Source organism: Nothobranchius furzeri, chromosome 1, assembly GCF_043380555.1.
Source record: "Nothobranchius furzeri strain GRZ-AD chromosome 1, NfurGRZ-RIMD1, whole genome shotgun sequence".
Taxonomy (NCBI): Eukaryota; Metazoa; Chordata; class Actinopteri; order Cyprinodontiformes; family Nothobranchiidae; genus Nothobranchius; species Nothobranchius furzeri.
This window is the reverse complement of record NC_091741.1, coordinates 55,969,592-55,996,497: the sequence shown is the minus strand read 5'-3', so window position 1 is coordinate 55,996,497 and position 26,906 is coordinate 55,969,592. Positions and strand designations below refer to the sequence as shown.

Sequence of the window (26,906 nt, the reverse complement as noted above, 5' to 3'; positions counted from 1 at the left end):
ATCTGTTCATCAATTCCTCCATCTGTTTATCCATCCATCCACCCGTCCATCTGTCCATCTGTCTGTCCATCCATCCCTCCATCTGTTTATCCATCTATCCATCCATCCATACGTTTGTCTGTCTGTCCATCCATCTATCTGTTCATCAATTCCTCCATCTGTTTATCCATCCATCTATCCACCTGTCCATCTGTTCATCCGTTTGTCCATCCATCCCTCCATCTGTTTATCCATCTGTCCGTCCATCCATCCGTTTGTCTGTTTGTACATCCATCTATCTATCTGTCCAGCCATCCAGCCATCCATCCATCTATCCATCTGTTCATCCATCTGTCCATCCGTTCATCCATCCATCCATCCATCTGTCTGTTTATCCATCCATCCATCTGTCTGTTTATCCATCCATCCATTCATCGGTTCATCCATCCGTTCATCCATCCATCCATCCATCCATCCATCCATCCATCCATCTGTCTGTCCGTCTGTCCATCCATCTATCTGTTCATCCATCCCTCTGTCCATTTATCCATCTATCAACCCATCCATTTGTCTGTCTGTCTGTCCATCCATCCATCCTTCCATCCATCCTAGCCAATGCTGGTTTAGGTTAGCTCCTAATGACTTCTTAAATGCCTTACAGCATTGCTTTGCTTGGTGTCACTTCCTTTCCTTTCCTATTAACATATCACATTCTCTGTTTTCTTGTTGACTCCCTTCTTAAGTGCTTTAGTGGACAAAAGAATAAACTGCTTCTTTGTCTCTAAACTGAGGAGCTACTCTCTCATTTCAGTTCATTAGAAACACATTTTAAAGACCCTGAAATCTAATAAAGGAGGTCACTTTAACACACCGAGTTGATTGTTTATCCTGAATGTTCTCACTTTCTCTCTACACAGGGTTATCGAGCAGCAAATAATTTTTGTGTAAACAACCGTTTGAGCAGTTTAGAACAAAAAGAGACCTGTCTTATAACTATATGATTTTGATTCAACTGGAGAATATCAGAATGTTATTGTATTACGTAAATCCGCTCAATAAGCTCCCTGCTTCTGTTTAACTGATCAGTGGATGACTGTTTTATACCTTAGCTTGTTTGTGTGCCTTTCAATCATTTGTGCCACAGCGAGTTTCACAGCACTTTTACCAGCTTCGCTGCCTTACTCGCCTCAGACCAATCTTGAAGCAGAGGCATTTGGAGTCAGTCATCCATGCTTTCATAACCTCTCACCTGGACTATGCAAAAGTCCTCCTAGATGGTGCTCCGGTCTCTGCCCTGAATTGGCTGCAGGTCGTCAAGAACGCTGCTGCCAGGTTCTTGACAAACATGCACCAACGTAGCCATATTACCCCTGTCCTGGAACATCTTCACTGGCTCCCTGTCATTTTCTGAGTACAGTTGAAGCTATTTACTTTTGTCTTTAAAGCACTTAATGACCTGGGACCTCGCTATCTCTCTGACCTGCTCACTCCCTATCTACCCACGCGCATGTTGAGGTCAGCTGACCTCCTGCTGCTTTGCACTCCGCGGATGCATTACAAATCACGGGGTGAACGAGCTTTTGTTCATGCTGCCCCAAAGCTGTGGAACCCTCTACCTATTATAGTTTGACAGGCTTAAATCTTGTTTAAAGACCCACTTTTACGATTTGGCTTTTAGACCGTGACTCATTTTAGTGTTTTATTGTGTTCTTAGTATTCCTCCAATCCAATCCAATCCAATTTTATTTATAAAGCGCATTCAACAAGGCATTACAACCAAACAAGGCGCTGTACACTAAAAATGTTAGTTAATTAAATCGGCGTTATACAATCATGTCGAACACAGATAAAAGATAAAAAGGAAATACAACAAAATTCCCAAAACTAACAGCTAAAAATCAATAAAACACAGGGAGAATAAAAAATTAGAAAAACATTTTAAAAAGAACCTCAATAATACGGAAGTTGATATTGTGAATTCCATTTTTAAACAATGTAGTTGTGAGGTTCATAATTATGTGGTATATGCTAGGTTTAAGTAGTGAGTTTTCAAGCGTGATTTAAAAATGCTAGCTGTTGGTGCTTGCTTCACTAGCAGTGGTAATGCGTTCCACAGCTTGGGTGCACAGACAGAGAAAGCCCTTTCTCCACGGCTTTTTAAACATGCATTCGGAACAGCTAGGAGGAGCTTATCTTCAGACCTGAGAGCACGCGGCGGGTTGTAGAAATGGACAAGTTCACACAGATATGGAGGAGCTTGATGGTCAAGGATTTGTAAGTCAGAAGCATAATTTTGAAATTTATCCTGAACTGCACGGGCAACCAGTGGAGAGATTTCAGAATTTTTTATTAGCTTTTATTGACTGGTATTTTTATCTTCTGTTTTTGTTGCTTTGATTGGTTGTGTTTTGGTCCAGCCTGTGTAGCACATTGGGTGGCTCCCATGCTGCATTTTAAATGTGCTATATAAATAAACTATGGTATGGTCTGGTGTATTTATGTTTAAACTAAAAAATTGCATCTTTTTCCATCAAATTTTACATATAAATAGGGGAAAAAGACAAGTACAATTTAAAGGTTTGCCATGAAATCGAGTATGAAGTAAGCTTCAAATAAAAGATGGTTCTGTAGTTTTTTGTATTAAGTGAAAGAATTTGAGTTTGCCAGTAGTTTCATAAAAAGCCAAAGTGGTGAGAAATCTCATTTTGATTCCCGTCAGCCCTAACCTTGTGCACCAATCTTGACAGTGTGGACTGTATGATGTCGTGATCCCTCTCTGATGAGGAAGCACAGAGGAGGTGGGAAATAGGAGACAGGAAGTATGTGGAGGGAATAATTAGAAGGGAGATGGAAGTTGAGGTTGGAGATTGCCAGGGCTCGGTCTCTGATTGCAGTGCCTGCTCTGTTGCTGAAGTGAAGCCGGCTTCCAGCTGCTTACTTCCCCAGGTCACTGTGATTGGATCTGATGGGACAGGAGCTATTTCTGGCCCTACATGTCATCTTGATTGTACATTGTTCAATTCCTCCTGATACGCTCTGATCCTTTTGTCCATCCCATGAAAAGAAATAAGTAAAATGGCTTTAAAAATCGATGTGGGAATGAATATTTGGACTCTTGCAAAATGATTCCCTCCGTTTTTCCTATAAAGATAAAAGCCAAATGTCTTCCTATATTTTTCTTCATCATTTTGCCCAATGACTTAATTCATACATATAAGAAATACATGACCAGGCTAGCAGTCCTAAATGTGCACAGGATTTGGCTATAGCGGTTATTGTAACAAAATGTTGGGAAGTTTGCCAAAAATACATTGACATGAAAAAGAGATACCATACGTGCTGGTAAACTGATCCTTTGATTGAATTGTAGCTTTGCAGCATTGGTCAACTTGTACTTGTCATGGTCTGTGTCGGCGTCTCATCTCATGTGTCTCCTTTTGTCCTCCATTAGTTCTCTAGGTGCTCCTTTTGTTGTCCTCTAGCGCCCTCATGTGTCATGTTTGCATCTCTATGGTGTGTTCTGCTTGTAGACCTTTTTATCATCCCCCTCAGGTCCAGTGTGCATTTAGTTATCCTCTGTGCCCCAAGCTGCAGCTCCAGCCTCTTTGTCCCCAGTTGTGTGTGTGGGTTTGTGTCCATCCCCCAGGTCATTGTGCGTGTGTGTGTGTGTGTGTGTGTGTGTGCTGGTCCATTCCCCATTCATGTTATATTAGTGCATTTGTGTGAGTGATGGTGTGTGTGTGTTAATTCTTCCCGCAGCCTTTAGGTTTAGTTTTGTGTTAGAGTTTTTTAGGTTAATCTGCCCTCCACTGGTTCTCTTCCCCATTCAGATAATTGTTGTCACCTGCCTTCCCTCCAGCCTCACTCCACACACCTGCTCCTTGTTTCCCTAATTACTCTTCCCAGTGTATTTAGCCCTGTCTTGTCTCTGTGTTCTTGTCGGTCCATTGTTTGCTGTTGGTGTGAGTACTCTGTCGGTCTCTAGTTTTACTTGTGCTTCTTGTGTCTCAGTTTTGGATCACTAGTTTTGGATTACGAACGTTTTTGGATTTTGGCTCCCCACCCCTTTGGATTTACATGGTTTTGGTTCACCCTGAAATAAAGGATTTATTTGTTCATCATCTCCTGCCTTGTGTCGTCCTGGGTTTCTGCAATTTGGTTTCCAACATCCCTCCTATAACGTGACAGTACTGATGCAGCTTGGGGATGAAGCAGTGTTCTAGCGGTCAGTTTGCGCCTACCTCATAGCCCCCACGCGAACCTTATTGTTCCCACTTTTGAAGATTTCCCAGTGTTGATGCTTTAAACTACTGGAGTGCACTTTGGAAATCAGTCATGCTCATGAAGGTTAGCAGTTATAATTTTTTATTTTTTCATTTATTTGCTTGGTTAGGTCATGTGGTTGCTTGCCATGCACCCCTCAGATAAATTGCACCCATCATACTCTTAAATAGTAATGGTTACACTGCACCCATGATCCTCAGTGATTTCCATGTCACACCTACAGGTGCTGGCCAGTAAATTAGAATATCATCAAAAGGTTGAAAATATTTCAGTAATTCCATTCAAAACGTGAAACTTGTACATTATATTCATGCAATGCACACAGACCAATGTATTTCCGATGTTTATTACATTTAAATTTGATATTTATAGGTGACAACCAATGAAAACATCAAATCTGGTATCTCAGAAAATTAGAATATTCTAAAGGCCAATGAAAAAATGTTTGTTTCTCTAATGTTGGCCAACTGAAAAGAATGAACATGAAAAGAATGTGCATGTATAGCACTCAATACTTAGTCGGGGCTCCTTTTGCCTCAATAACTGCAGTAATGCGGCGTGGCATGGACTCGATCAGTCTGTGGCACTGCTCAGGTGTTATGAGAGCCCAGGCTGCTCTGATAGTCGTCTTCAGCTCCTCTGCATTGTTGGGTCTAGCGTATTGCATCCTCCGCTTCACAATACCCCATAGATTTTCTATGGGGTTAAGGTCAGGCGAGTTTGCTGGCCAATCAAGGACAGGGATACCATGGTCCTTGAACCAGGTGCTGGTGGTTTTGGCACTGTGTGCAGGTGCCAAGTCCTGTTGAAAGGTGAAGTCTGCATCCCCATAAAGTTGGTCAGCAGCAGGAAGCATGATGTGCTCTAAAACTTCCTGGTAGACGGCTGCATTGACCCTGGACCTCAGGAAACAGAGTGGGCCAACACCGGCAGATGACATGGCACCCCACACCATCACTGACGGTGGAAACTTTACACTGGACCTCATGCAACGTGGATTCTGTGCTTCTCCGCTCTTCCTCCAGACTCTGGGTCCTTGATTTCCAAAGGAAATGCAGAACTTGCTTTCATCAGAAAACATAACTTTGGACCACTCAGCATCAGTCCAGTCCTTTTTGTCCTTGGCCCAGGCGAGATGCTTCTTGCGCTGTTTCTTGTTCAAGAGTGGCTTGACACACGGAATGCGACACCTGAATCCCATGTCTTTCATGAGTCTCCTCGTGGTGGTTCTTGAAGCGCTGACTCCAGCTGCAGTCCACTCTTTGTGGATCTCCCCCACATTTTTGAATGGGTTTGTCGTCACAATTCTCTGCAGGGTGCGGTTATCCCTAGAGCTTGTACACTTTTTTCTACCACATTTTTTCCGTCCCTTCGCCTGTCTGTTAATGTGCTTGGACACAGAGCTCTGCGAACAGCCAGCTTCTTTAGCAATCACCTTTTGTGTCTTGCCCTCCTTGTGCAAGGTGTCAATGATTGTCTTTTGGACAGCTGTTAAGTCAGAAGTCTTCCCCATGATTGTGGTGCCTTCAAAACAAGACTGAGGGACCTTTTAAAGGCCTTTGCAGGTGTTTTGAGTAAATCAGCTGATTAGAGTGGCAGCAGGTGTCTTCTATATTCAGCCTTTTCAGAATATTCTAATTTTTTGAGATACCAAATTTGGAGTTTTCATTAGTTGTCACTTATGAATATCAAATTTAAATGTAATGAACATTGGAAATACATTGGTCTGTGTGCATTGCATGAATATAATGTACATGTTTCACGTTTTGAATGGAATTACTGAAATATTTTCAACCTTTTGATGATATTCTAATTTACTGGCCAGCACCTGTATGCAATCATGGTTATCATGCAGAAGCAGTTAGGCATGCAGCTATTGCTCTGTTTTTAAGTATATGTGAGGGGGTTGTTGTACACCTTGCTTGAGCTTTATTTCTCTGTCAGTATTATTACTTACCATAACCTAGATGTGCTTTTCCTTCTTTCTGCACCACACATAATCCTGCAGCATGAAAGGCTCAGACTCTCACAGTGCAGGTGTGTCAAAATAGATGCTGTTTGTATGAAACACAGGAAAGATGCAGGCGGAGCTCAATCTGACCCATTTGTTTTATTCCAGTCCAGCAATAAATCATTTTAACCCTCTGGAGGCAGGCGTTGCAGATTTGCAACAGTTAAAACCTACCTACCTGGTTACTCCACATATGTATTTCATGAGCATTTTTTAACTCAGAAGTACCCCTGAAGGACTTAGTTGTTCGTCCTTTTATCAAAACTTATTTTGAGCCTGAGAGGGTTAAGTGCCCACAGCCTGATTTGAATTAAGTCTTTTTTATAATTTTTTTCAGAAGCTCCAAATGTTCACCTTACCTTCTTTTCAAAAGTGTACTCCAGTAGACTGAAATCGTCAGTGTTGAGACAGATGCAAAATTGGGAATGATTTGTTCCAAAAGTGGGTACTAAAAAGTTAAAGGTGGGTACAAAGTGCTTGGAGGTTAGTATGAATAGAGCTGTGGCACCTTTCAGAACCCCAAAAATTTGGGTACAAATTGAAAAAGAGCAAAGCCATCAGAGATTGACCAGCATCAGATTGAACATTAAAGGCATACTGAGCAACTTTATTATATTTTGCACATAATTTTCTTGAGTCAGTGGGTGCTAAAATGACCCTTCACAATGTTAATAAAAAGCCACTCAGCCCCCTCACCTTCTGAGCAGAATACCTCGTTTGCAATTTCAGCCTCTCCAGACTGCCCCCCTAAAGTCTCGCGAAATCCCGTTTCTCACGAGAAGCAGCAACACTTTACGGCAATCCATGTTAACATCCCAGGGCAAACTAGCATTTTATTTATTGTAATGTGTTCATCATGGTGGAACTTCAGAAAAAAAAAACATTTAGCTGATCGAACGAAACAATGGTTATAAATATCTGACCACAATAGGGGTCAACACATCAGGACTTTTCTGAATTGTGAGAGCTAAGAGAAAAATGAGGATTCAAATTGGATGCAGACCTAACGATCAACATATTGAGCTTGTAAGTACAAATTTAGCATGTTTTGCTTTCCCATTTCTAAATATGTTTTGAAGAAGAAGAAGAAGATAATATAGCGCCTCTCAAGATAAAAATCACGAGGCGCTTACTGACTGAAAAAACGAAATAGCAAATACAAGCGGCTGAAAGGAGTTTCGTCCACAAGGTGCCTGGGCTCTCCCTTAGAGACAGGGTGAGAAGCTCGGTCATCCGGAAGGGGCTTGGAGTAGATCCACTGCTCCTCCACATCGAGAGGAGCCAGTTGAGGTGGCTCGGGCATCTGATTAGGATGCCCCATGGACGCATCCCTGGTGAAGTTTTTCCATGCATGTCATACTGGGAGAAGACTGAGGACATGCTGGAGGGACTATGTCTTGTGGTTCTTTTTCCTTATCAAACACAAGAGAGAGACAAGTTTTGTCCAAACACAGCGTGGGGCGTTTATTTACACAACTCATCCATACATCACCAACACTTCATGGGGACAGCGTCCAGCTTCGATCTAAACACCTCGGCTGGAAATCCCTCTGCAAAAGCCCCCTCTCCTACACCACGCAGCATCAGTTATACCCTTCAACCCCCACCTCCCTTTGATTCTGGGAAATGATGGGGTGCTACTTCCACCTCCTAATATGGTCAAAAGTAGTTGAGACTTACATAAGCTGGACTGAACAACATGTTGTGGAGCATGTACTCAGCAGCTGGGCTTGATAAGCAACCTGCCAAATTGCACGTACACAGGACACTGCTTTTAGCACCTACAGTCTCACAGCTGGCCTGGGAACGCCTTGGGATTCCCAAAGAGCAGCTAGCCCAAGTGGTTCAGGAGAGGGAAGTCTGTTCCTCTCTGCTTAGGACTCACATAGGCTCTCTTCTTATCTGGAAAGTGTACAGTCATTCGGTGTGTTTACACGTGCATCAGAAAACCAAAGTATTGCCCAAAAAAGTTTTTTTTTTAATTGCATGTAAATATGTTAAGCCTGAGGTACACTGGAGACGGGCGTGCCGCGGAACTGGTTCTAATCGAGCTGAACCACCCAGATAATGTGGTATGCAGTTTTGGTGATATTTTGTATCGAGTTGATCAACTTAAATTAACTCTCAGGTTAGGTTGTGCTGTCTCCTATTTTGGACAAGCATCAACCACCTCAGTACACTGTCAAGAACCTATTCCATTACATAAAAATGTTGGTTTTAATGTTGTGATTATTGACGTACACATTAGTACATTTGCACATGTTACAGTATGTTCAACAGTTTAAAATGTTGTTAATTTCAGCATTTATCAGATACAAATGACACAGATGTTACTGGAAGGTTTCAATGTGGAATCTGTACATAAAATGACAGCTGAACTATGAGCCCTAATCACTGTGCTTGTGGCTGCTGGTTTGTTTTTTATATCCCTCTTCAGTATCTCGTCTGATGAAATTACTGCAGGGTGGCGTTCATTGAAGGAAATGACGCTGTGTCTCAATGTGAATAGCACACATAGAACTGAGATGTTTTGGGATGTGATTTAAAACCTTAGGCTGTCCTTTTAGTTTTTTTTTTTTTAATGCAGGACTAAGAGAAAAAATGTGTCCTTTAGGCGTGTTGAGTTCTATTTCGTCTAGTCTTAGCCCTTAAGCTAGCTGCTATTGGAAGGATGATCTCCGCATCAGCCAATCATGAAGAGCTTAAATGTACGCCCACCAATAGTGGGCCCCCTCGTGGTATATAACCGCAGTGACCCCACTGCTCACCTCCCCCTTTTTCTCTTCATGCCAAGCTTGAGAGCTTTATTAAAGAGCAAATATTATCTCAAAAGAGCAAATTATCCGAAGACGACTTACCAGCCATGTCCAGCGACACCAGACCCTGCCCGACCTGCCAGACGGGCTCCATTTCCAGCGGCGACCTGCACGCTAAGTGTGAGGTCTGTCTCGGGGCTCACCACGCTGGCCTGGCCTTGACCCCGCAGGCCTCATGCCCGTTCTGTGCCGCTCTGCCCGTGGCGGAGAAGATTCGCTGGGTCGAGTACTTCACTCCCGCCGCCGACGAAGAATTTCCGGTGGCTGACTCCTACCCGCTGGACAAGGCTTTGGTTTTCTTCGACGCCGGTCAGGAGCCGGCTGGCTTCAACCGGCTGGATGACGTCACTGACAGCGAAAACTACGATGAGGCGGCGTCCCTCCTAGACATAACGGAGGTCGACGAGCTTCGCTCAGCGGGTCCTTCTGCCCCAGTGGCTTCTCGCTCCTCCCTGCCAGCAGTAAGAGCACTGCTCCAGGAGCTGCCCGCCATCATTTCTGCGTCAGCAGCCCGCAAGGGGCTAGCTGTGCCAGAACCGGCCCTGCCTGAAGCGGATGATTTGGCGGGAATTTTCGGGGCAACTCAGACACGCTGTCCAGACCCTGTCTGGCCGCGCTTCCCCGCTGCTATGAGCTGCTGGTCTGCCGCCTTCTCCGAGCCTGCCAAGCTCAAGGCGCCAGTCTCCACATATGCGCCCATCACCAAGGTCGAGGGGTTTTCCGACCAAGGCTGGCCGTCCGTTCCTCCACTAGAGCCGGATTTGGCCTCGCTGTTCGGCGCCAAGAACCACCTCGCTGGCCCGCGAGCTGTTCCCGCTTCAAAACATGACCAGCTGCTGACGCGGCTCACCGACCGCGCACATCAGTGTGCCTTTCAGACCGGCGCTGCAGGGAATAACATCGCCCTTCTTGCCTTCGGCGTCTCCAAGATGATGGAGGAGCTGGAAGCTCCCGAGGAGTCGAAAGCCGTCATAACTAAGACTGCTGATGCCATCCTCAATCTGTGTGCTGCTGTGCTCACCGGTTCTGCTCGCATCGCTGCCTGGCAGACCCTCATCCAGCGAGCGATCTGGCTGAAGGCCCTGCCCTCCATTCCGGAACATCTGCAAAGGGAGATGCTGGATGGCCCCATCACCACCGATGTTCTGTTTGGTCCCCATCTTAGGGGCGTCATTGAGAGGGCTCAGAAGACGGCCGAACTATCGGCTACGGTGCGAGACCTGGTCCACCCTCGGTCAGCCTCGCACTCCGGCCGTTCAGCCAGAGGATGGGACGAACGGTGCGGAAGCTTCAGACGTCCAGCTGCACCGCCCGCTCCACGGAGCCGGCCTCCCGCTTCGGCTCCACATCAGCGGGACCAGCGAGATGGCGGACAACGGTTCCGTCGGGGCCAGCAGACGCCGTCTTGGCAGTCCCAGGTGCAGGAGCCTCGCCGAAAGCAGCCACGGAAGTGACTCTTTGGGGGGAATGTGTGTGTTACTGATTGTTCTGATGTTGTTGGTTTTGAAATAAAACCCAAAAAACGTCACTCAAAGAGCTCAATCCTACAGTCCTCCGCAGAATCCTCTGCCGAGTTTTCACACATGTTCCCCACACCAAGCACTGCTGCACGCACACATGTTCCTGCAGGTAGTCATAATACACGGCCAGCCGTAAGGGTGCGCTCCATTTGCGCTCTGGCCCCAGCATCCGGCCAGGCCCAACTCGTCCCGCTCTCCCCACGCCGTTGGGTGGGGCGGGATGTCATGTCGCTGTCTCGACCACGCGCGGCGGCACAGTGCGCGGCTCCATCCGCTAGCACTCTGTCGCCCCCGTGCACAGGCCCGGCTCCCACTCGTCCTTCACTCTCGGACTCCACGCTCCGCGGTGTGGACCAGCCTGTTCCAGCTGTTTCGCACTTGCCCTTTCGAGCGCAGCCCTCCATGGGTCGCCCCCAGTTCTCTGGTACGGGCGACGGCGGTAAGGGCGCATGCACAACCCTCAGACGTTGTTCACGTGACCGCGCACACGCGTCCATTGTCGGAACGCGTGCACGAGTGGCGCCGCCTTTGCATCATGAGCAAATGGATTTCGGACACCATTCATTGCGGTCACACACTTCATTTTCAGGCCACTCCACCTCCCTTCAACGGGATCGTGGAGACGACGTTCATATCGCAAGTACAGTCTCAGGCGCTAGAGCTGGAGCTGCGGGAACTTCTGTCCAAAGACGCTATTTCCCGAGTCCCTCGCGGACAAGAACTCTCGGGTTTCTACTCCCGCTACTTCGTAGTACCGAAGAAGTCGGGAGGAATGAGGCCGATTCTCGACCTGTCCCTGTTCAACTGCTCCATAGCAGTAATGCATTTCCGCATGTTAACGATGAGACAAGTCCTGGAATATGTGCGCCCCAGGGATTGGTTCACGTCAATCGACCTGAAAGACGCATACTTCCACATACCAGTAGTTCCAAACCACCGGAAGTTTCTGCGTTTTTCGTTCAAGGGAGTTCAATATCAGTTCAATCGCCTCCCTTTCGGCTACTCGCTAGCCCCGCGCACTTTCTCCAAATGTCTGGAGACCGCGCTGCAGCCACTGCGCTCGGAGGGAATGAGGGTCTTATTTTACCTGGACGATCTTCTCCTGTGCGCTCGGTCCGAGGACGAGGCGTCACAGCAAACCAGGAGGTTGACAGAGCATCTGTCAACCCTAGGGTTTTCTATAAACTGGGAAAAGAGCTCCATCCTTCCATCCCAGTCGATTGTGTATCTCGGGGTGGAGTTGGACGCCTCCCTAATGAGAGCACGTTTGTCGCCTGCAAGAGCGGTAGATCTCTCCACGGTGATCTCCCGTGTTCAACCCCGCAAGATCGTGAGAGCCCGGTTAGTCATGAAACTCCTGGGCATGATGTCCGCAGCCCATTCAGTAGTACCGCTAGGTTTGCTGCGCACGAGGCGCTTGCAACGCTGGTTCGTCCGCCTCCGGGTACACCCAATACGTCAGAAGAGACGTATGTTGAGGATTCCCCCTTCAGTGGGCGGGGACCTCGCTCACTGGGGGAACCCCTGCATCCTCTCACGCGGGGTTCCCATCGGACGTCCTGCGTCACACGTATCTGTGTTTACGGATGCGTCACTGTCGGGGTGGGGGGGCACGTGCTTGTCCCACACGGTGGCAGATCGCTGGCCCTCCCACACGCACGAGCACATAAATGTGTTGGAGCTTATGACAGTGAGGAATGTGATCAGACACTTCGCTGCCCTTCTCGAGGGCCGTCATGTCGAAGTTCACACAGACAACCGGGTAGCGGCAGCCTACATAAATCGCCAAGGGGGAGTTCGATCCCTCCCACTGTTGCGTGTCGCCACAGATTTACTGTGTTGGACACATGTCCACCTGCTGTCCATCAGAGCCATCTACATTCCGGGGGTACTGAATGTAGCGGCAGACATCCTGTCGAGAGGGGGACCCCGCGACTCCGACTGGCGTCTACATCCTGCACTGATATCACAGATCTGGATCAGGTTCGGGGAACCGTCTGTGGATCTGTTCGCGGCTCGCGAAAACGCTCAGTGTCGCCTGTGGTTTTCCCTGAGTCCCCGGGACGGACCCCCGCTCGGGGCGGACGCCTTCTCACACCAGCCCTGGCCTCGAACGCTCCTTTACGCGTTTCCACCAGTCCCTCTGATTCCCCGTCTCCTGGACCGAATTCGGTCGGAACAGCTCTCGGTGATTCTGGTGGCTCCCAGCCGCGTGTCCGCGTCATGATTTCCGGACCTGCAAGCGCTAGTGTCCGGCTCCCCGTGGAGGCTCCCGTGGAGGGCGGACGCCCTTCTCCAGGCGGATGGGATAATCAAACATCCTCCGGAAATAGGCCAACGGCTGTGGGTCTGGCCGCTGAGCGGTCACGCTTAGAGGCTTCTGGGCTGCCGCATGATGTGGTGGCCACGATTCAGAGTGCGCGGGCGCCCTCTACCATTGCCTCTTACGCTGCTAAATGGGCAGCTTTCCAGAACTGGTGCGCAGAACGGAATGTTCAAGCGCTCTCCTGCCAGCTGGCGGATGTTCTATCGTTTTAGCAGATACTGATGCAGGCCCGGAGTGGCTAATCGGGAGGGTCTGGAGAATTCCCGGTGGGCCGCGCGATGTTTGGGCCGCATGGGGCCGGTGCTCTCGTTTTTGTTTTTTATCATTTTATTTTTATTTTTTGGTGCCGGTGTTCAGTCATGGCACTGAGGCCGCCGGGCTGATCACATACGCTCTTCCCGGCTGTCTCTGGCTGGCTCTACCTGCAGGCTGCAGCTCGTTTTTTTCCCCAGTATGCGCCTGTGCGCACCACGTGACCACGCAGTTGACGGAAAGATGGAAAGTAGAAAGAGCAAGGGTGGCGCGGAGAAGGCAAGAATTAAAAAGAGGAAAGCGTTGGTAACAGATGCAGCCAAGGCCGGATTAACCATATGGGCAACTGGGCAATTGACCAGGGCCCACGAACTCTAAGGGGCCCAGGGCAGCAAGCGCACGAGCAAAATACTGTAGGCATGTCTGTAATCTCCCGCATTATATTAAACTAGGGTGACCGTATGTCCGGTTTTCCCCGGACATGTCCACTTTTCACTCTCTGTCCGGGCGTCCGGACTGCGGGTTCTTGTATTGATGAAAATGTCCGGCTTTTCATCCAGGAGCAGGGATCGAATTATGGGGGAGCTGTATATCTTACACATCCAGGGGAGCCGGAAACAAGTTTTCTATCTATATTACATCATTTATGGACTCTTCTGAGCAGAGAGCACAAAGAGCGGCACAGCGCGTTATTGCGCAGCGATCCAGGCAGCTGCGTCCAGCGCACGGTCCATTCTCAAAGTGGCGCAACCAAAAAACTATAATTAGCACACGATCGTTCATGTCCGCACATATTCTCTATTTTCTGTCTTATTTGTGCCTGAAGCGCTCTGCTGCTGCGCAGCTCATCACCTGTGCTGCGCGGTGCTGCGGTGATTTCACCTCACTGACGCAGCATCGAAAGGCGCACTCCGCTTTGCGGTCAGGAGATCCATTTGATCTGCTCAAAAGTAACTGATGAGGTGAAAAAGTAAGAATCCTGGCAGCAGTTTTTTCTGGAGAGTTTAGAGGAGACGCAGGAAGACGAGAGACAGACAGGACAGGAAATAGTTCAATAAAAACAAGAAAACAAAACTAAGTGTAAAGTAAAATGTAGGTAGATTTATCTCCACTACAAGTTTTTACCAGTATAAAACAATAAGTTATACACATGTCATATACATCTGATACAATTCAAATCACCTTCAAAACTCAGTCACACACCCAGGGCCGTTTCAAGACATTTTGGGGGCCAAGGCAAAATGACCCCCCCCCCACCCACCCCATAACTGGGCTCCCCAGAAGCCTCTGTGTAATTGTTACCCTCTCCAGTAATGTTAGTTATCCAGTGTTTATAAAAGCTCCTCAGACATTACTGACATGTTCTAATATTATCAGATGAAATTGAAAGCCACTATTTGTGGATTCTCTGAAAGTTTCCATGGAGTGTGTGACAACTTATTTTATCATTGATCCTATCGTCTAATCTCACAGCTGAAACAAGCACCCTTAATAATCTGTGCACAGGAAGCGTACCGATGCTGTAGTAAAACAAAAGTTATAATAATTTATTATTATTAAAACCTTGTTGCAGCACTAAAGCAGAAAAATGAGATTTTGCAATACATATGCTAAATATTTACATATGAATTGTTTTAGAGCCCTTTTATTGGCAGAATCTGATATTAATTTAGTTCTTACAAGAAAATGGGTCCCAACGTGGTTTGTGTGGTGTTGCCATAGTGTGACGTCATAGGCACAGATCCCCTGTTCTCTTGTTTGGAAATGGAAATATGATCACCCTGTACTAAACAAACTGTCCACCCGGGCTTTTGTGCTGCACAGACGCTTCGCTGCCTATGACTAAACGTCAGTTGAGAGTCAGTCTCATGCAGACTGACCAATGAAGAGAGGGCCTCAAGTTAAGACCCTCTCCTCATTGGTCAGTCCACACAAGGTGGGTCAAAGGTTACCCTGAGCGGGTTACGTGATGTCAGGCATTCAAGCATTGAGTATATTTACTGCATATTACAGTAAAATATTCTGTATGTGACCATATTATGGTGATCCTTGGGTCGTGATGATGGGGCCCTTGAATATTGTTGCCCAGGGTACAACGAAGTCTTAATCTGGCCCTGGATGCAGCTAAATGTGCAAAAATGAGCACCTTTTTTTCTCAAACAAGCTTGCGGTCTTTAACTTCAAATGAAGATAAAACGGGTAAGGCAAGTCAAGATGTTAAACTTTACCGGCTGCAAATCACCATTCAAGTTAATTAAGCATCAATAATGAATTATATGGCATCATGACATAACGTTATGTAATATAATTTACAGTATGATGTGACTGATGCCACCAAACTGTCTTGTCAGAGTCAAACACAAGATCCTGTAGGCCTAATAAGCACCAGGCAGAAACCCACAATTCCAGAGCGGGCATGTACTGGTAGGATTACTTATTGAGTCAGTGAACTGAATATTATTGAAATTTATATGATGAAAACTATCCTGGCTCTATATGAAAGTGTCCTAAAATGCTAGATGATTTAGCATTGATCAGAAAGCATGTAAAAAAGGAAAATGAATGCTGAATTGTGACAATTTTCACACAATGTAGTGTCAGAAGAAGAGCCAGGAGCCAGCAGTGAGGGTATTGCTCCTGTTGGGATAGAAGGTGAGCCAACTCATGTGCAAACAAGCAAACATCAGTTTCATTATAATAATTTTAATGTCCAAATAATAGTAGTGACCTGATGTATTTCTGTTAGTAAATGCACAAAGCCCACAACAGATTGTTATTAGAATGAAAGTAAAATTAAATAAGCCTGCATATTTTGCCATAGAAAATATTTTAATTGGTTACAAAGATGTGTTTTCCATATCAAATGTGCCAAAGCTTTACAGATGATTATTTTAATTGTGTGCAGGTGAGTCTAGGGAAACTGGAAAAAGTGTGAAAGGGAGTGCTGAGTCATTTCATTTTAAAGGTTTGAAAATCTCAGAACAGCTGTTTGAACAGAATGTAGATTGCTATATTGTTAGAGAATGTGTTGTAAAGAACAATGTTGGAGATGTGCACTGATGTTCAAATAAACCTACATTGTAAAGCAACTCTTTCTTGCTTTACAATTACAAGGCTTTACCGAGTAGTGTGCTTTTGTAGACTATACATATAAAGTTCTAACATGATTTTAATAATAATTCGTTAAGTGGGCCGGTCTGGGGTCTGAAACTCCAGGGCTGAAAATGTGTCCCACTCCGGCCCTGTACTGATGGACAGGGGCCTCGCATTCAGCACTGTTAAGACATATGCAGCAGCTATCTCATCATGTCATCAGGGTTTTGGAGATAGATCTGTTTTCAATCATCCCCTCACAAAACGTTTTCTAAAAGGTGTCAGAAGGAACAGAACTGTGTCCCGCCCGCTTTTTCCCCAATGGGATCTAACGGTGGTTCTGCACGGCTTATCTGAAGCTCCATTTGAACCCTTGGACCAGGTCTCACTCAAGTTCCTGTCGCTTAAAACTGCATTGCTGCTGGCGCTAGCATCAGTTAAGAGAGTGAGTGACCTAACCGCCCTCTCAGTGGCTCCCGCATGCCTCAGGATCCGGGAGGATGGCGGGTCTGCTGTTTTATGCCCCAACCCAGCCTTTGTGCCCAAAAGCATTAATGCTTCCTTCAAATCCAGGTCAATTTCATTGGCTGGACTTTTTCCTCCTCCCCATAATTCTGAGGAGGAGGCGGCTTCTCACCTTCTCTGCCCGGTGCGCGCGCTTGCACGATATGTGTCACGCACTTCAGGGATTCGTCGCTCACAAAACCTGTTTGTGCACTACAGAGAGTCTTCCCTTGGTCAGGCGCTGTCGGCCCAGCGCCTTTCACGCTGGCTGTGTGACGCCATTTCCCTCGCTTACACATCTTCAGGGCGGGATCCCCCTGAGGCACTCAGGGCTCACTCGGCCAGAGGGATTTCCTCTTCGATGGCGCTCCTCAGTGGTGTGTCAATGGAAGACATTTGTCAGGCTGCTTCATGGGCTTCACCCTGTTCCTTTACTCGTTATTATTTACGAGATGTGTCTTCAGGTTCCATCACTCGTTCAGTGCTTGGACCCCAGCAGGCTAAATGAATGCTTATGGCACCTCATTGGCCTTGCTGAGATGGATTTTATCCTCTTGTGGATGATGTTTTTTAGTGGGGGCCCCTCTCTTATCGTGCCTGCCTCAGTCTTTAGGCCTAGTCTGAGGCTGAACGTCCCCCACTAGAGGAGATTTGATTGGGTGTGTCCATTGGTTGTGTTAACCAGTGGGGCGTTTTTACGTCCCTCGGCTTCGCTAGGAGCACGATGTGGTTAAGGGAGTAAAGAAGATTTTGTACTGTAATGAAACAAACACTTTTACAGTTCTCTATGAGATGTTTATTAAACAAAAACGAAGCTCTAGGCTGAAAAGGGAACAAAAGGGTCATCCAAAACTGGGTATTGATAAACGAAGGAATTTCCCAATAAAGAAAAACGGTATCTAATAATAAACTAAAAGCGCAGCACATAGGCTGGAATAAGGCTAGGAATAAGGCTAAACGGTAAACACAAAACTGCACCAAAAGGGTGAGCAAAGTCTCTCTGTAACGAGGACACACAAACTACTATTAATATTATCAAACACAAAATTACCACTAAGGTTTCAGAACAAACGAAAATACCACTCAGGTAGCGAACGAAGAAATACCACGAACGAACGAAGACTTTAACGTCTGTAAGCGAGGAGAGCTAGAGAGGAGAGCAAACACCTCCGTGCCAACACCCATCTGCACATCTCTCCCAGAATACCTTCAAGAGCTCCCTTTTAACAGGGAAGCTCAATTTACCTAACAGCCTGCAGCCGTGCAGGCAGCAGACCGAGGGCCTCTTGTGGCCAAAAGTAGACGGTGCACGTCACACTCCCCCCCTCAAAACAACAACTAAAAAGGAAATAAAAATGACCACAGTTGTTGTAACCGAACGAACTTAAGAGAACTCCCGCTATCTACACACAAAAAAAAACTAACCAACTAACCCCTAGATCTCAAAGGTGGGCGGATTAAACACAAAATATCTCACGGCGCTGATCCTCAGCGCCGCGGAGTGTTCCCGAGATGTCTGAATGAACAGACAACACTAGCCTTATCAGAGATCGAACAATCTAAAACCTACAAGGGAGTCTCAATCGAAAAACTGCGGGAAAGGGCGTCAGCCATGAGGTTTTCCGTCCCTTTCTTGTGGCGGATGTCCAAGCTGAATTCCTGGAGGAGGAGGGCCCATCTCATCAAGCGCTGATTGTGGTTGTACATTCGGTGGAGGAAAATCAGCGGATTATGATCTGTGAAAACAATGGTGGTGAATGCACTGTTGCCAACATAAACAGAAAAATGTTGCAGGGCCCATATAAGGGCTAGGGTCTCCTTCTCTATTGTGGAATAGTGACTTTGTGCTATGTTAAACTTCCTTGAGAAGTAGCAGATGGGGTGATCAAGTCCACCAGCATCTTCCTGGAGAAGCACAGCCCCGGCTCCGGCATCAGAGGCATCGACCTCAAGCTTGAAAGGTCGAGAAAGGTCAGGAGCTGTAAGAACTGGAGCACAACACAGTAGGTCACGCAGAGCAAGGAAAGCAGGTTACATTCAGGGGTCCAAGAATATGGGATGTTGGAGCTTAACAAAAGTAGAACCAAAGTAAAGCAAAGTAAAGTTGTGGGACTACTTGCAGACTCAGCATCACCACGAGCTAGGGCAAGGAAGGGTTTCAGAGTTTCATCTGAGTTACGAGCTTCCACTAGCGCATCACAGGTTATGGGGAAGTTCTCAGGATTAACCTGAGGCAACACACTAACTGCAGAATCGGGGTGTTTACCAGAATCTGAGAAAAGCTTGCTCAGAACGGAATCTTGGAGGGTTATATCTGGATCCCTCTTTGCTTGAGCTCGAGTTAACACACACGCTGGTAAACTGTCGGTACTCTCTTGCACCTCTGGTTCTGTGATGAGCTCAGGAACAGGCACAACCAAACCACCTGCGGCATCATTTCCCAGGATAAGATCCACCCCTTTCGTTGGCAGATCGTCCACTACAGCCACAGCGAAAATACCAGAAACTAAAGGACAAGACAGATTAATCTGATGCACTTCAGCAGGAACTGTTCTCATTTCAATGCCTTGTAAAATCACAGAGTAGCCAGCTCGGCTCATTTCGGAAAAAGGCAAAACGTTCTTTTTAATTAGCGTTTGTGAAGCTCCGGTGTCTCTTAATATCACCACTTTTTCATCTGTTGCAGAACCCGGAAGTGATACACGCCCCTCTGACAAAAATGGTTTGTAGCATGAGTTGGGCTTGGTTACGTTCATCCCAGCACAGGGTTTCAATGAACAAAGAGCCACTTCCGGTCGGGTTTTTCTGGGCGAGTCGCCATTTCGTCTGTTTTTCTGCTTTAGAGCATAACAGTCTCTGATGACATGGCCACGCTTGTGGCAGTAAAAACACTCAGAACTCTCAGTAGCAGGGCGAAGTTTAGGAGGAGATTTGACTCCTCGTACGGGCTCTGAACGAGTTTCTTTGACTCGATGTGTGAGAGAAAACTGGTCAGCGAGTAAGGCGGCTTCGGAGAAGGAAGTAACCTTCTGTTCATTTAAGTAGTGCACAATTCTTTCGGGGACATGTCTCTTAAATTCCTCTAATAGGATTAGCTCTTTGAGCTCAGCTAGCGAAGTGACATGAGAAGCAACACACCATTTTTCAAACAAAACCGATTTGTTATGAGCGTACTCGACAAAAGACTGATTGTCTCGCGGCGTTTCAGAGCGGAACCGTTGCCTGTAGGCTTCCGGTACGAGTTCGTAAGCGTGCAAAACAGTAGACTTAACCGTATCATAATTAGCACTGTCTGTTAGAGACAAAGCAGACACCACCTGAAGAGCCTTACCTGTCAACTTACAGGTCAAAAGCAAAGGCCAGACATCGCGAGGCCACCGGAGTATCGCAGCCATCCTCTCGAAAGCAAGGAAGTACCCATCCACTTCAGTCTCTCGGAAGGGAGGCAGGAGCGTGAGGCATTTGCTGATGTCGAAAGGTGTCGTAGAAGACGTAGGAGTAAGCGGAGTCTCAGATGGCGGTCGGACATCCCCAAGGGGAGGCGAAATGGCGGCGTCTGAGTCCTCGGCTGGTTGAACAGTCCGAAACGTGGCAGGATCACGCTTCCTGCTCTGTAATGTGAGCTCAAGTTCTCTCAGCCGAATATCCGCGTCCAGTCTTTTAAGTTCAATCTCATGTCGAAGCTTTCTTTCCAGAGCGCGTTCCTCGGCCTCAATGTGCAAACGAGCCAGTCGGAGTTTCAGGCGAGCTCCGGTTAACGGAGACGACGAAGGGCTCTGCTGAGGTGAAGCGGACTCCGAGGAGCAGGCTAGTTCAGGCTTCTCCATCCTCTCCTCTTCGTTAGTCACCGGTGGTGACGGAGGGCGTGACACAGGCGGAAGAATCTCTTGTGCAACCAGGAAATCCAAGACGAACTGACGTAGGGCGTCTTTCGTTAGCTGCTTGGGGACGAGCAGACTGAAGTGGGCGGCAACCTGCTGCAGATCGGATTTTCTGCAATTCTCCAGCAGCCGGCGCGATGGAGCCTCCACAAATGCCTGTACGTCAAAGGTAGACATGATTCCTGCTTCGCCTCTAAGAGAAAAAATAAAAGGTTAGTTTCAAGCACAGTACAAATTAAAATTTCGGGTAAAAATGTTATAAATAACAAAAGATCCCGGACGAGCCCCCACTCTTTTACGTCCCTCGGCTTCGCTAGGAGCACGATGTGGTTAAGGGAGTAAAGAAGATTTTGTACTGTAATGAAACAAACACTTTTACAGTTCTCTATGAGATGTTTATTAAACAAAAATGAAGCTCTAGGCTGAAAAGGGAACAAAAGGGTCATCCAAAACTGGGTATTGATAAACGAAGGAATTTCCCAATAAAGAAAAACGGTATCTAATAATAAACTAAAAGCGCAGCACATAGGCTGGAATAAGGCTAGGAATAAGGCTAAACGGTAAACACAAAACTGCACCAAAAGGGTGAGCAAAGTCTCTCTGTAACGAGGACACACAAACTACTATTAATATTATCAAACACAAAATTACCACTAAGGTTTCAGAACAAACGAAAATACCACTCAGGTAGCGAACGAAGAAATACCACGAACGAACGAAGACTTTAACGTCTGTAAGCGAGGAGAGCTAGAGAGGAGAGCAAACACCTCCGTGCCAACACCCATCTGCACATCTCTCCCAGAATACCTTCAAGAGCTCCCTTTTAACAGGGAAGCTCAATTTACCTAACAGCCTGCAGCCGTGCAGGCAGCAGACCGAGGGCCTCTTGTGGCCAAAAGTAGACGGTGCACGTCACAGGCGTAAACCCATCCAGCTGCGCTTTATTCCAATAGCAGCTAGCTTAAGGGCTAAGACTAGACGAAATAGAACGTTGGTTACGTATTGTAACCCCAGATTCTATGAGTCTAGTCGCAGCCCTTAAGCCACTGGCCCCACTGGTTATGATGGGAATAAGAGCCATTGGAGGTGAGCAGTGGGGTCACTGCGGTTATATACCACGAGGGGGCCCACTATTGGTGGGCGTACATTTAAGCTCTTCATGATTGGCTGATGCGGAGATCATCCTTCCAATAGCAGCTAGCTTAAGGGCTGCGACTAGACTCATAGAATCTGGGGTTACAATATGTAACCAACGTTCTTCATGCTGACTTTAGGTGTAAACAGTCTTGATTTTTGGCTTATGCCTATGATTATGGTTCCCTTTCACCTAATCAGATAACAGCCTCTGGTCTCTCTGAATGAACCAATCAAACTCTACCTGTTTGCACCATGGAAATGACTGAACCCAAAACACATGCCTCCCTCCTCATTGTCAGTGGAGTTTAATAGTAAATGTTTACATCCTTCACAGATAAAATTATTCTTCATAAATTCTTCGCATTCTTTACATTTTTAAATTTTCATTTCACATTCTAGCACTGAAAACAACAAACAACAATTCTCATAGTTGAAAACAGCTATCATATCAATTTAGTTAAATCTCTCAAAACGGCCACATAGTGCAGAATAGTTTCAGTTTGGGTGCGTTTTATGAAAAAGTGTCGCTCAGCTACAGAATTCCTTTTGGATTAAAGCAAGCTTTCAGTGCTTTAAATGCATCATCCATAGTAGTACCTTGGTCTGTAAGAGTGTAAAGCAGATTGTATAGTGAATATTATTATAATAGTTAATAGTAAATTATATATTTACTGTGGTATTTTTACATAATTTCCAGACAACTGAAAGTTCGGCTTGCATTGGTTAGAAAAGGTGTTTTGATAAAATTACTGATTTGCTGCGTTAATTTTTTTATGGTCTCAAATGAAAAGTGGTCCCTTGAGGCACATCGTTGGTGAAAATCCTCTGGTAGAAGTGTGAGAGGCGGCCAACCAAAGGAGTATACTTGTGTGTCAGCAGGAACCTTTCCAAACTCGACTCTGCTCGTCCAACACTTAAGGGACATGTTGGCTGATCCTCCCACTCACAGCTGCTTCCAAACAATCAGCCTGTGTGTGTCATGTCATATGTTCACACTAATGCATCACTTTTTAGATTGCATTTGCTCCTTTACTCAATTACACAGGTATTCATTGTGTATTTATGTATGTTTAGGATTGTCTCTGTGTTCATTGTGTGTTCTGTTTTATCTCAAAGCTCCGTGCTTGTCCGGTTGTAGTCTCCTCTTGTTAAGACATCTCCTTCCAGAGGAGGCCAGTTGTCTCAGTGTGATGGTCACAGTCTGGCTCTGATGCTGAGCCAAGTGGGAGTCCAAATCCAAATTTAAATGTTTGTTTCATCCCACACTGAGATTATCCACCATCTGAAAAATAGAAATGGCAGCATCTCTGTTTTTCTGATCCGCCAGATAATCATTTCTCATCTGTGGTAGGATAGAGATCAGAGTTGTGTGAGGATGAGCGTCTCAACATCTTGTATGCAAAAATAAATAAATAAAAAACCTTCGGCAGCTCGTGTGTTTGTGGCCACAAAGGGTTAGATGCTCTATTATCAGGGCAGTATTGCTCTTGGATGTTGTCACCCAGCACTAACAGGGTGAAATGGGTGTGTGTGTGCGTGTGTGTGTGTGTGTGTGTGTGTGTGTGTGTGTGTGTGTGTGTGTGTGTGTGTGTGTGTGTGTGTGTGTGTGTGTGTGTGTGTTTCATTAAAAACTAGATATATTTTAATAAAACTTTAGAAGAGTAATTACTAGTATACACCTACAACTGGTTTACTTATCAATTCAGCCCTCGTCACGTTTGGCCACCAATAGTATTTAGACATGTTTAGCATAAATTTGTTCTTGTGGACCAAAAGTTTTTTTCTTCAAGTCTGACAAGAAAACAATGAAGTTTTGACTAATTTGACTATGTACTGACGTCGACAAAATAATTGGTTCTCAGGAATGGGTTGTTTTACCTTTTGTTTTGACCACTCATCCAGTCTTCTTCAGAGCTAGCCGCTAATGGTGGCATCACTTCCTTCTGCGTCTCAAAGGCACAAAGGACATTCTCCTAGAAGCTTTGGGGACTTGTCAACATGTAGTTTGGCATATTCCAGACTGGCGTTTTTATGATTTATTTTCAACAATGGTGTCCTCCTTGGTCAACTCCCATGTAGTCCACTTGGCTCAAACAACAATGGATGGTGCAACTTGGCACTGATGGCCCTTGAGCTTGAAATTAACCTCTTTATAGATCTACAGTCCTATCAATCTTAATTTTCTGAATAATATATGCAAATCTAGCCACAGGAACATCTAGCTGCTTATAAATGGTCTTATAGCCTTTGTTTTTAACATGTTTGTTTATAATTTCTTTATAATCTCCAAGGACAACTCTTTCCTTCGCTTTCTCTGGTCCATGTTTGACTGTGGTACACACCGTGTCACCAAACCACACAGTGACTACCTGAAGCCCTAAATACAGACCCACTGACTGACTGCAAGATTGTAGACACTTGTGATGCTAATTAGTGGACACACCTTAAATTAACATGCCCCTTTGGGCACATTATTTTCACCCTTTTCTAGGGGTACCACCATTTTTGTCCAGATCTGTTCCATGAGTTTTTTTTAATAATTCTGTTGAAGAATGGTTGAAAAGCAATGTCTGACATTCACGGTTTTTCTTTCATTGACCTAAAGATACCAACAATTTTGTCCACAACTGTACACACACTGACTTATAAGGGGCCACTGAGAAGAAGAAAAAAACAAGGTGAAAAAAGTGAGACTAAAGTTAAAATATTTCATAAAAAAAATTTAAAGATTCTAAATGGGCTATTACAGTGGTGATCTGAGGATTCAAGGTCTCTATTTAATCTTTCACTGTATAGCTGTGACAAATGTGTAATTGTACTTTCTGTGTCTTCTATAGACGGCCCTGTGATCTGGCGGATGCTGACCTACCCCCCGACCCGACGAGCTCTTCTTGTGGGTTGTGGTCTCCAGATGTTCCAGCAGCTTTCAGGAATCAACACGATCATGTGAGTGTGAACCCGAGTCTGCACCATTCAGCCTAAAAAAGGACAGCAACAATCTAAAGTTGTAGTTATTTTTGATGTAATTGAGTCAATAAAGCAATAAAAAGTCTGATTTTCACATCATAGTCAAATTGAACAAACCCTTGTTGCAGACAGGATAAAATCAAGTGGGATTTTTGTCTTTTCTGACCAAAACAAAAGGGAAACACAATACATAACATGTGAAAGGCAAACCCATTCCACAACAGAGACTTGGATAAATGTGTTGGCCTCTCAAATGCAGGATTAAATTATATTTCCTTCATCTTTCAAAGTACATCAGTCCCATGGGGACAGTAGCCTTGTTGCTTTATTGCGTGCTTGCCCATGAATGGACGTATTGCTGTTCCTCTTTTATTCCTTTTATCCTTCCATCTGAGAAGATTGTGTCATCTATCTGTGCCCCCCTCCCAGATGAACCATATTACAAGGCTCTGTAAACAATCTGTGGATATGTGCTGTCGCCTAGCAACCACGGAGAGGTGAGAGAGCAGTGGGATGAGTGTGTGCTTGCGCGGGGTGTGTCTCCAAATGTGAAAGTATGATTTCTCTTCAGGTCACAAATGCAGAAGTTGTGTGTGATTGTAGCAAGGGCGGCTGAATGGAAGGGAAGTGGAGGATGAGAGTTCAGAGAGAATCAGCTCTGAAGATGTGTCTGCGTGAATGTCGTTGTATTGACTGCTTGCCTTTTGGCCACGTATTTATCTTCATCTCCTGTTGCCAGCTCACTGAACTACAGACAGGGCAAGCTAAATCTTTCACAGTCCCTCACCACCTTTCTGTCTCCCTGACGTATGTATCTGCCAGTCTTCTAGCAGTCTTCTGCTTTGTTGGCAGCATCATCAGTGATCATTTTCACTGAGCATCACTACGTCTTCCATCAAGATTGAGCACTCTTGCTGTTTTTCAGTTTGTGATTCTGTCAGCTTTTTTATTCTGTTTTCACGTAATAAATAATAATAATTTTAATGATAATGCCTAGGTTTTCTATAGCGCTTTTAACCACTACTCAAAGACGCTTTACAATCAGAGAGAAGGAGACAGTAAAATAAACTAACAAGCTTTAAATGCTTGATTAAACAGGTAAGATTTCAGGAGGTTTTTGAATGTATGAAGTGAGTCAGCAGTACAAATATGTTGGGGTAGAGAGTTCCATAAGGTGAGAGCAGCCACAGAAAAAACTCTGTCCCCAATGGCGCGATGTTTTGAAGTTATTGCGTGAGAGAGGAGATTGGAATTAAACAAAAACAATGCAAATTATGTATCAAAACATGCGGTTCTATGAGAAATTGACCTTTGGTAGCAGTACAATATGCAACACATTAAATTAACTAAACTTTCTCCATAGATGACAATGGGATTCCTCTCACTTTTCTAAATGTTTAAAATGTTTTGCAAGCAAAGAGGTTTTACTTCCAAAATGGTTCTAGGAGAATTACAAGCTGTGCAGTAAAAACTTCTGTAGAAACATTTATGTCATCTTCCACCCACTTGATTTTTTTGTTGTTACACTTAAGTTCATCATCATCTTCATCAAGGCTCCTGCGAAGGGTCGGGGGTTGTCCCGCACCAGTGCAATAAGCCTACCAGGTGAACCACTTTTTCCAGTGCTGGTGGTTTGATGCCAGCTGCTCTGCATTCGCAACGGCAACTTCGAATTGTTGGAGGTCTCCTGCAACAACATTGAGCCATTGGGTGTGGGATTTACCTCGAGGTCGTCTCCAGCCTGCCACCCTCGCGTCAAACTGCAGAATGGCTCTGGTCGGTTGGTCAAAAGACAGATGGAGGACATGGCCAAGCCAGCGGGTGTGGCATTGTGCTGCCAGGCAAGATGCTCTGGGCTGGCGCGTGCATTCCTCTTGGCACTTGGTTGGAGTACCGCTGGGGCCACATGATGTACTCAGTGGTTCTCAGAGCCCAGCTATCAAAGGCATCGATTCTTGTAGTTAGAGTCTTGTTTAAGGGCCAGGTCTCTGAGCCATAGGATGGAGAGTACGGCTAAGTAGTAAATGTGGAGCTTTGTCTTGCGAGAGATGGTCTGGTGCCGCCAGAGTGGTTTCCAGAGAGACCGCAGAGCTGATGCAGCCAGGGCTCTTCTGCGGTTGATCTCTGGTTTCAGGT

General features: G+C 45.8%; 1 protein-coding gene across 1 annotated transcript in view; it reads left to right on the top strand.

Moving 5' to 3' along the window:
• LOC107382370 (proton myo-inositol cotransporter) overlaps positions 1-26,906 on the top strand; it is a 140,283-nt gene that overhangs the window by 60,361 nt on the left and 53,016 nt on the right. The window contains exon 4 of the mRNA XM_054739590.2: positions 24,641-24,749. Coding sequence (XP_054595565.1) covers positions 24,641-24,749 — 109 coding nt within the window. The remainder of the gene's footprint in view (positions 1-24,640; positions 24,750-26,906) is intronic.